The 11,271-nt window shown below is 32.4% G+C and overlaps 1 protein-coding gene across 1 annotated transcript; it reads left to right on the top strand.

The window, feature by feature from the left end:
* The first annotated feature begins 2,124 nt into the window (after window positions 1-2,124).
* LOC107648823 (pleiotropic drug resistance protein 2-like) lies at window positions 2,125-9,564 on the top strand. The gene is made up of 20 exons (XM_016352636.3): window positions 2,125-2,505; window positions 2,597-2,717; window positions 2,880-2,968; window positions 3,092-3,176; window positions 3,370-3,660; window positions 3,857-3,947; window positions 4,062-4,962; window positions 5,083-5,243; window positions 5,383-5,486; window positions 5,612-5,777; window positions 5,866-5,946; window positions 6,179-6,315; window positions 6,448-6,780; window positions 6,861-7,151; window positions 7,247-7,330; window positions 7,426-7,559; window positions 7,642-7,869; window positions 7,982-8,153; window positions 8,390-8,644; window positions 9,238-9,564. Exons 1-20 carry the CDS (start codon window positions 2,132-2,134, stop codon window positions 9,505-9,507), a joined length of 4,368 nt encoding a protein of 1,455 aa, XP_016208122.3. The 5' UTR covers window positions 2,125-2,131; the 3' UTR covers window positions 9,508-9,564.
* The last annotated feature ends 1,707 nt before the right edge of the window (window positions 9,565-11,271 follow it).

Here is an 11,271-nt window from a genome sequence, read left to right on the forward strand (position 1 = left end):
GCTTCAAAAGCTCACATTAATTAGAGAAAAATATTCATAATCAAATCTTATTTTCTATTAGAAAAGAAAGATAATAAAGTGAATAATAAGACAAAGAAAAAATAAGTCGAAAAAAAAATAAAAAAATAAAAAAATAAAATAAAAGTTTACAAATATTGAATAATTAATTTATATTATTATAATTTTTAATATATAATAATTATTTAATCTAATCCATTCATCATTATTTTTTAATGGTTAAGATAAAAATTTTTACTTGAAGCACCAAGATCCAAATATACTTTCACCACCACTTTATATTAGTTCTCAACATTATTTATAGTAAGGAATTTGTTTCTATATTTATCTACATTGCTCTTCAACAGTTATAAATTAATATATTAGAAGAATTTTATAACTTAATTAATTAGCACGTGTTATAATGTAACAAGGAAAAGAATTAATAATAAATTTGGCAAATGAATTACTTCATTGGAGATTACCTTGATAATGATTGATTTGTTGCGATCCAACAGGTTTAAATATTATATATCACTACTGGTTTCTTCTGAATGTGTAAAGAAAAGTTGGTTGGCATGTGTTCATATAATAATTTAAGTGCACATTATCTTGCATCAAATATAAATAACCTATTATTGCACGCTACTAAAAGTATAAAATATTGGTCATAGAAGATACAAGATATGCCAAAACAGCATATAGTTGACCTTTTGCTCGAAATCAAAAATTAATTAATCATCAAAACTGACATCTACAGACTACAGATGACAAGGGAGGGGAAGATCCTCTTATAGATATGCTGCTTCTTGTGGCAATATTATTAAGTATTAATTGATATTGATGCAGCAAACTCGCCAAGCTAAGTCTTAATAAATAATGTCAAATTATGATATGAATCATATGGTAAGTTAATTAATACAGGCTGTGGGAACATGCAAGTTGACATGAAAAAGCAATCTCAATATTTTCATTTAAATTCTAATGTCGGCATTGCTAATATATCACGTACCATTTTGTAACAAAGTTGAGATGCTTTTCAAGGGGAGGTTGATACGTGATGAAGAAGATTTTTTAGTCTATATTTAATTTGTTTTGTTGTTAAAATTTATTAGAAGATTTAATTTAATTTTAATTTATTTAGTAATATTTTTAAAAAATTTAAATTTAAATTTAAAATAGATTTGATTTAATTTAATAAAAATTAAATCTAATTTAAATTAAATTATTTTTAGAAATTTAAATTTAAATTAAATATCTAAAAAGATTTGGCTCATTTTTAAGTTGATTTGTTAAACGTTTATTTAAAGACTTCTTGTTATTTTTTTTTTGAATCAATTTAGATGAATGAAAATTTATTTGAGTTGTTTTGAGAAACTTAGGTGTGAACAGGAGAGATAGAATAATTTTTTTAACTGTTATATCAGAAAATCAAATTAAAGTAGAGAAGTTTCTTTTTTTTTTTTCTTATCTTGGGTTACGTTCCGTATCATTTGGTACTAGATTTTCAGATATTAGATTAATTCTTGTTAATTTATATTTGTTTTTCTTTATTCTAATTAAAAAAAAAAACAGCATAATTTTCTATGTTGTCCATTATTCATCTTTGTGTCTTCCTTTGTCTCTTTTTATTCTTTTTTGCTATTGTCTCTTTTATTATTTATTATTTCCTTATTACTATTCGTGGTTTTCTTTTTATTTCTCCATAGCATTAGGTTGTTTTCTTATTGTTCGTGGTTTTCGTTTGTTTTCCAATTCCTATAGCATTAGGTTTCTTTTTTTAACAAAAAAAAAAAGTTACACCATTGAAAAAACTTTTTCTATTAGTCTATTACCATCTAATTCAATTTAGAAGACCAAAAAAAAAAAAACAAAGTAAAAAAAATTCAAAAACACAAACCTCAAAAGAAAAAAAAAAAAAAAAAAAAACAACTTTAGATAATTTTTTTTATTATTATTTTACCTGTGTTGTATTCGGTGTCTTTTCTCTTTTATTTGAGTCAATTTTGTTTGAAAAACTAAAGCATGGGCATGCATATACATGAGTGGTGATTCTAAAAGCTAACTGCGTCATGTTACATATGTGAAGGCTCAGTGCTGTATCCGTTTTAAGAGAAAAGAAGCTAAACCAAAAATGGCATCAGCATTGATGACGGGGGATGATTTAGCCATGTCAACCAGCAGTCGCCGGAGCTGGACCTCTGCCAGCTTCAGGGACGTTTGGACTGCGGCGGCTGAGCCGGACGTGTTTGGCCGTAGCAACCGCCACATGCAGGAGGACGACGAGCAGCACCTCACTTGGGCTGCCATCGAGAGACTGCCAACATTAGATCGCATGAGAAAAGGTGTGCTCAAGCAAGTTCTTGATAATGGCGAAGTAGTCCATGGCGAAGTTGATGTTACCAAGCTTGCCTTCCATGATCGGAAGATTCTCATGGAAAGCATATTAAAGGTTGTTGAAGAAGACAATGAGAAGTTCTTGCGCACGCTTAGAGACAGAGTCGATAGGTGTTTGTTTATCTCTCTATCTATATCTATCACCGAAACGAAAGTTTTTTATTATTAATTAGTTGATGAATTTTGCTATTTTTACTTTCAGGGTGGGGATTGAAATTCCTAAAATTGAAGTCCGGTATGAGAATTTATCTGCGGAGGGAGATTTGTATGTTGGGAGTAGAGCGCTTCCTACTTTGCTTAATGCCACTCTCCACACTTTTGAGGTACTTGAATGTTCCCACATTAGCAATTGTTTAATACTGATTATTATTATTTTCTGGTATGAATAATTTCACTGTATTATGATATATGATGTTTAGTTAAATTTGAGAATAGCACCATTAGTAGAACTAATGCTTTGACTGATTCATTCATTTGAACGATAGAGCATCTTAGGATTGTTTCACCTTGCACCCTCCAAGAAGAAAGAAATTCAGATTCTTAAAGATGTTAGTGGAATAATAAAGCCATCAAGGTAAAACGATTCTCATTTATATTGAGTTATATTTAATGTGTACACAGTTAGTTCTATCATGCAACAATCGAAAAAAAGGTATTTGAATCTCTATACACAACTTTTTCTTGTGTGAAATCTCAGAATGACTCTCCTGCTGGGTCCTCCGGGTGCTGGGAAAACTACATTGCTTCTAGCACTTGCAGGGAAACTTGACCGTGACTTAAGGGTTTGTTCCTATTTCATTATGCTTTCTTTTGTTGTTGTTGTTTTTTTTTTTTGTATATAATTAGTTACTACTTACTACTTCCATTTCCCGAAAACTGTGTCTGAATAAATTGGTACATTAAAACAATAAATGTATCTAAATATTAATTTGTCCAAATTGGTAGTTATTTTGATCTATGATGTTTTGTGAGCAGTCCTCGGGGAAAATCACTTATTGTGGTCATGAGCTAAATGAATTCATTGCTGGAAAAACTTGTGCCTATATTAGTCAACATGATATTCACTATGGAGAAATGACAGTGAGAGAGACACTAGATTTCTCAGGACGCTGTTTAGGTGTTGGAACGAGGTACGAGATGCTGGTGGAACTGTCAAGAAGGGAGAAAGATGCAGGAATAAAGCCAAACCCTGAAATTGATGCATTCATGAAGGCCACAGCTATGTCAGGCCAAAAAACCAGTTTGGTAACTGATTATGTTCTCAAGGTTAGCGTCCACATTGTAGAAACTTCAATTTTCTTTTATTTATTTGATTTTTTCCCTCAATTTTAAGGTCCTAGATGATCCTCCATTCTATGATAGTGGAGTGATGAGTATACAATGAGTACATAAAAAAAAAGAGTCACGTGAACACTACTGATTTTATCATCCACTTGTATAACTTCATCCCTTAATCTAACAGATACTTGGAATGGATATTTGTGCTGACATTATGGTTGGTGATGAAATGAGAAGGGGTATCTCTGGTGGACAGAAAAAGCGCTTAACTACAGGTGAGTTTTTCTCTTCTCATAGTAGCATAATTTTTCAAAATACTGGCTTGTTTAAGCATTTTATAGTTTATTTATTGATCGACACTAAATGCTTTCAGTTGTAATTGGGTGTAGGGGAGATGTTGGTTGGACCGGCGAAGGTGCTCTTCATGGATGAAATATCAACAGGGTTGGACAGTTCCACCACATTTCAGATATGCAAGTTCTTGAGACAGATGGTTCATATCATGGATGTGACCATGGTGATTTCTCTTCTGCAGCCAGCACCAGAGACATTTGATCTCTTTGATGACATTATCCTACTTTCAGAAGGCCAAATTGTATACCAAGGTCCGCGCCAGAACGTGCTAGAGTTCTTTGAACAAATGGGATTCAAGTGTCCAGAGAGAAAAGGAGTTGCTGATTTTCTACAAGAAGTAACATCCAAGAAAGACCAGCAACAATATTGGTCTCAAAAAGATGAACCTTATAGATACGTTTCCACTTCTGAATTCGCAGAGGCCTTCAGTTCATTTAAAATAGGTGAACAACTTGTGACTGAGCTTGGGATTCCCTATGATAAGCGTGGAGTCCACCAAGCTGCTTTGGTAAAAAACAAGTATGGCATATCAAACTGGGAACTATTTAAGGCATGCTTCTCAAGAGAATGGTTGCTCATGAAGCGTAGTGCTTTTGTTTATGTATTCAAGACAACACAGATAACAATTATGTCTATCATCACCTTTACTGTGTTCCTTAGAACCCAAATGCCAGTGGGGACTGTCCAAGATGGACAAAAATTCTTTGGAGCACTATTTTTCACTCTAATAAATGTGATGTTTAATGGAATGGCAGAACTAGCCATGACTGTATTCAGGCTTCCAGTGTTCTACAAACAAAGGGATTTTTTGTTCTTCCCTGCATGGTCCTTTGGGTTACCTATATGGGTTCTAAGGATCCCTCTCTCCCTTATGGAATCAGGGATATGGATTGTTCTTACATACTATACGGTTGGGTTTGCTCCTGGTGCTGATAGGTAACTCAAGGATTTAATTTATTGTTTTCTTTGGCTTTGGTGGTAATAATAGTTTGTACTTTGGGGAGATAAGAATGATACAATTTCTAATTCACAAATTTCCCTTCATTATTTCATTAGATTTTTTCGACAATTCTTGGCATTGTTTGGAATCCATCAGATGGCTCTGTCTCTATTTCGATTCATTGCTGCAGTTGGTAGAACACCAGTTGTTGCTAATACACTGGGTACCTTGACCTTGCAAGTCATATTTGTGCTTGGAGGTTTTATTGTTGCCAAAGGTAAGCCATTGATAACTATATGTTATCTTCATTTTCTTCGATATTATGACTAAATAAGTTACTTTTTCTTGCCCCTTTTTTTTTTTTTTGAATAGTAGTAGTATAGTTAAATGCATTGTAATTTCTTGTGTGTTTGCAGACGACATTGCACCATGGATGATATGGGGTTATTATATATCTCCTATGATGTATGGCCAGAATGCCATAGTGATGAATGAATTCTTAGATAAAAGATGGAGTCAAGTATGAATTTAATTTGACTGTAGATAGCATAGGGCCAAATAAAGTGTTTATGGCCTTATTAGTTACCTCACTATACTTGAACTTTAAGAACTGCTGATTTTTTTTTCTTTCCCAATATATTGCAGCCAAATACAGATCCTAGAATTGATGCACCAACAGTTGGAAAATTACTTCTCAGATCTAGAGGTTTCTATACAGAAGATTATTGGTTTTGGATCTGCATTGGAGCCTTGTTTGGGTTTTCTCTTCTTTTCAATCTTCTATTCGTTGTTGCATTGACTTACTTGAATCGTGAGTTATATGTCCTTTGATTTTCAGTCAGTAATTCAGTGATATTTTAAGCATCTGTAAACATGTTAATGTCAAACTATAATTGCAGCTTTGAGTGATTCGAAAGCAGTCATCGCAGATGAAGGTGAAGGGAACAAAATATCATCCTCCAAACAGCTTATCTTTGAAGGTTTCTGTGCCTACTTTATCTCTACATTCTTTCCTTGTGATTCCAAGTTCAACTCATTGTTATGTTAAACATAAGTTAGGGTATAGAACTACCTAGAAGCTTTAATTTTGATTCAAAAGCACATTTTTGTGTAACTTGTAATTGTTTTTTGAGAAGGTTACTCAGCACAACTCTATGCAAAAAAGTATCACCATTTCATTTAATGCTGCTAATCTTTTATCATATATAGCAGGTGCAGAGATGGAAATGAAAAATTCTTCAGAAATTTTCGGTCCTTCGAACCAAGAAGAAAGAAGAGGAATGGTTTTACCATTTGAGCCTCTATCACTTGCATTCAATCATGTTAGCTACTATGTAGATATGCCTGCTGTAAGAGACTACTTCTAAGCATTCTAAATTTGCTACCTTTTATGCTGTCTTAAATTATATTGACGTGTTAATGATAGCGAAAGGTATTCAAAATAAAGCTTTTGGTTTGTTTTGTGACCATTACCACACTAGGAAATGAAGAATCAAGGTTTCAGTTCAGATAGACTACAACTACTACAAGATGTCAGTGGTGCTTTCAAACCAGGAATATTGACAGCACTTGTAGGTGTTAGTGGCGCGGGGAAGACAACGCTCATGGATGTATTAGCCGGAAGAAAAACAGGTGGTTACATCAAAGGAAATATTAGCATCTCAGGTTATCCAAAGAACCAAGCAACATTTGCTCGGATTAGCGGTTATTGTGAGCAGAATGACATTCATTCTCCACATGTTACTGTCTATGAATCACTATTATTCTCAGCATGGCTTCGTCTTCCTTCAGATGTTAAAACAGAAACACGAAAGGTTTGTCGAAAAAATCTATCATCATGGCCTTAATAATTAAATATGTGTTGTATTGAGCAGAATTTCTATTGGTGATGTAGATGTTTGTTGAAGAAGTTATGCAGTTGGTCGAGCTTATACCAATCAAAGATGCATTGGTAGGCCTTCCAGGTGTAGATGGCCTATCAACAGAACAAAGGAAGAGGCTTACTATAGCCGTAGAGCTTGTAGCCAACCCTTCAATCATCTTCATGGATGAACCAACATCTGGACTTGATGCTAGAGCTGCAGCGATTGTTATGCGAACCGTGAGAAATACAGTGGACACCGGAAGAACTGTCGTGTGTACAATTCACCAACCTAGCATAGACATTTTTGAGGCCTTTGACGAGGTAAGTTTAGACTCTTATATGGAGCGCAGAGCGTTTCTCATTTATTTCATAGATTGTTACATAACTTCAACTTTGATATTTCTTTGGTATCATAGCTATTGTTGATGAAAAGAGGAGGACAAGTTATCTATGCTGGCCCACTTGGTCGCCACTCACATAAACTCAGAGAATATTTCGAAGTGAGTATTGAAGCTTTTCTATTTCAAGTATCTGAGAATTTAGGCTTTTTCTCCATACTTCTCTATGTATGTCTTATATTGAGGTTCTGCTTTAGGCTATCCCTGGAGTTCCTAAAATCAAGGATGGTTATAATCCTGCAACATGGATGCTTGATATAAGCTCCATTTCAATGGAGGCTCAATTGGATGTAGATTTTGCAGCCATCTATGCCAACTCTGACCTTTACCAGTAAGTTATTTTTCTTTATCTGCTCCTATGTGCAACAAGAATTTCAGTTTTGTAACTCTTATTTTAATTGTACTTTCTTCAGGATGAATCAAGAACTCATCAAGGAGCTCAGTACTCCAACCCCAGGTTCCAAAGACTTGTCTTTCCCAGCCAAATATTCCCAATCATTCTTGGTTCAATGCAAAGCTTGCTTCTGGAAACAACATTGGTCGTACTGGAGACATCCTCAGTATAATGCTGTTAGATTCTTCATGACAATACTCATTGGACTCATTTTTGGTCTAATATTCTGGAATAAAGCAAAGAACACGTGAGTCATGTCAGATTTTACATAATTTTTTCAATTTATGATTTTAAATGCTTTTCTTATTGCTCCTGTGGCCTCAATTGTGTTTTGATGTTTACTGAAAAAAATTTGTAAGTCACAAACAACAAGATTTAATGAACCTTTTGGGAGCTATGTACTCTGCTGTGCTCTTCCTTGGAGCGACGAACGCTTCAGCAGTACAACCAGTTGTTGCCATTGAAAGAACCGTCTTCTATCGTGAAAGGGCTGCAGGGATGTATTCTGCATTGCCCTATGCATTTGGCCAGGTAAAATACGAAGATTGGCAATCCTATTCATTTTTCCCAGAAGAAATATTTATAAAATATTGAATAAAGTAAACATACCCTAAATTTTAATACGATTAACATAAAACTAACATTCAATTTTGTGTTTAAAGGAGCTAAGCTTGTGTTGTTTTTTAAGAAGACAATCTTTGTTAGGCAAGTTGTGTTGCAAATGTTTTTTAATTATGTAAACTAAAAGCAACTTGCTAATTCTGCAGGTGGCAATAGAGGCCATTTACAATGCAATTCAAACTGCCATTTACACTATTATCCTTTATTCCATGATTGGTTTCGAATGGAAGGTGGGGAACTTCTTTTGGTTCTACTACTACATTCTAATGTGTTTCATATACTTCACATTGTATGGAATGATGACTGTTGCTTTGACACCTGGTCACCAAGTTGCTGCCATTTGCATGTCCTTCTTCTTGAGCTTTTGGAACTTGTTCTCTGGCTTCCTCATTCCTAGAACGGTAAAATAATGTGCCATGCACTTTGATAGTTTTTGAGTAAACCACCAAAATTGCCCCTAATTTTTTATTTTTTATGAAGATAAATATATATTTTTAAAAAGTATTTTAAATATTAAATTTTGATTTTATTTTTTCAAGTATAATTAAAAAATAATATTTTTTTATCCTCAAAATTTAGTAATTTTATGGCAAGTATATTTTTTTCTACAATTTTTTTATCAATCGACAAAAATACTTTAAAAAAATAAATTCTAGAGATTAAATTTTTGTTTTTTTTTTGTTATATATTTTTTAAATAGTTATTTAAATATTTTTACAAAATTTTGGATCAAATGCATAAGTGTTTTGCTAAATACAAAAATTAAGAAGATTTTTGTCAGCATATTTAAAAGTTGGAGATGATTTTGGTAATTTACTCGTACTTTTTTCATAAATGAGATTTATTTTAATGTAATACGTTTATGGCATAAATACAGACCAAAGATTTCAATTTGATTTTTTTGGTTTGCCGAAACTAAAAGTCCGAACATAGAAAAAAAAAAAAAATTAATCATAGATAACCTTATATTTGTACTAAAGTCTAAATGTTGCAGCAAATCCCTGTGTGGTGGAGATGGTACTATTGGGCTTCTCCTGTTGCATGGACATTGTATGGCCTTATCACCTCTCAACTGGGTGACAAGGATGCAGAACTAGAGATACCAGGAAGTGGAACCATGCCACTGAAGCAACTCCTTAAAGATGTTTTGGGTTTTGACTATGACTTCCTTCCGGTGGTTGCTGTTGTTCATGTAGGCTGGGTGCTTCTTTTCTTGTTCGTCTTTGCCTATGGCATCAAATTCCTCAACTTTCAGAAGAGATAGTCCAAGCAAAAACCATATCACGTTTATTTATATTTTACTAACCAGCAGCTCGACCCCCTATTGCTATTAAATTACATTATTCTTTAAAAAAAAGGTAACATAAATAAACGAGTTTCTTATTTTGAAAATTGGTAAAAGTTTTGTCTTCCATATATACAATATATTTATGTAGAAGATGAAAATAAAAGAAATCCAATCCAATAGGTTAGAAATTCTTTGTATTGATCTTTTCAGTTTAGATTATTAATGTTAAATTATCAAAAAAAAAAAAAATCTTAACACAAAAGCAAATCTAGATCTATGAATATAGTGAAAGGACTCGTAATTTTAGTATTGACTTGTGATTACTTGATTTTGACTAGTAGTAGTTCTTCAATCTTTTTTAACCAAAGTCTTTTGTATTTATGATAAAACTCAATAGCAATTTCTCTAATGAGCAAGGATTGCAAAGGCTAAATTGTAAGTAGCACACGAGAATGGGATTGAATCATGCTTTGATTTATTTTATTTTGAAATAAAAATTTAAATACTTTTCAAGTTTTAGGACTTGTATGCGACGAATATAGGTTAGCGTGAGAAAGACAAGCTTGCTTTAAGTTCTTTTTAAAATAAATTATGAGATATTATATTTTAAGGAAAGAAATTCTAAGGTCTTTCTTAACTTTTTCAGATGCTTTTTAAATTGGTTTTTTAGTTATCTCTTATGTAACAAAGACTTCTGAACTTAAGATAGATAAATAGAATATAAAAGAGAGATAAGAGTTTTACTAATAAGATTATAAAAGTACATCTCGATGGGAGTTCTACTTATAGAATGATAGTACAAAAGATATTATTTAAAAACGTTAAATATTATTTTTTTCAAGTCTTATAAAGACTACAAAATTACTCAGACTGACTCTTCACCAATATAAGAATTTTAGATATTCTTGCATCAAGGCTTACTTAACTAAAAAATGATTTAAATTGGATATTCCACTAACCTAAGAACTTTATATATTTTCTTAACTTTCTCAGACAAAATTTAAATTAGACTGTAATTTAACATAAGAACTTTAAGTATTCTTTCATCAATCCTTCCTAAGAATAGAGATTAATACTGAATCAGGTTTCAATGGAGAATTTTTGAGTTCAAAGACTCACAGTTGATAACTAGGATATTGAAAAAGTTTACAAACTTAACAACTTAGTTTGAGAATCTCTCTTAGTGTTTTCTGGTGTTCTAAGATGTTATAAGATGAACACATATAATCTCAAAAAATATAATTTAATCTAAAATGTGAAGAGAGAGAGAGAGAGAGAGAGAGAGAGAGAGTGTGTGTGTGTCTTCTTCTGTCTTTGTCTTACAAAGGAAGGTGAATATGTCAAAATATCTTTTACTTGTAATAACATCTTTTGTCATATTTAAAAACTTTGCAATACTTTGCAGATGAGAGAGCAAACTTGTCATATTTAAAAACTTTGCAATATTTTGTAGATGAGAGAGCAAACTTCTCTAAATGGTTTTGCTTGTTAAAAATGCTCAAATTTCAATATTGGAGCTAAAATGTGCTTTTTGTAACGGAGAATGAGACATTTATAATTCTAAGATGTGTTATGTTACTTTTGAGGTAGCTTCGGTATTTAAAAAATAGTCTTGTTTACTCAACTTTACTTCTGAAGTTATACTTTTTGGTATTTAGACTTTTCTCATATTTAGAAGGTACCTAGTTTACTTATATTACTTAAAAAAAATTTGTTAGTATAATTCACACTTGAGCAAAC

Source organism: Arachis ipaensis, chromosome B3 (assembly GCF_059453495.1).
Source record: "Arachis ipaensis isolate K30076 ecotype BB chromosome B3, ASM5945349v1, whole genome shotgun sequence".
NCBI classification, from domain to species: domain Eukaryota; kingdom Viridiplantae; phylum Streptophyta; class Magnoliopsida; order Fabales; family Fabaceae; genus Arachis; species Arachis ipaensis.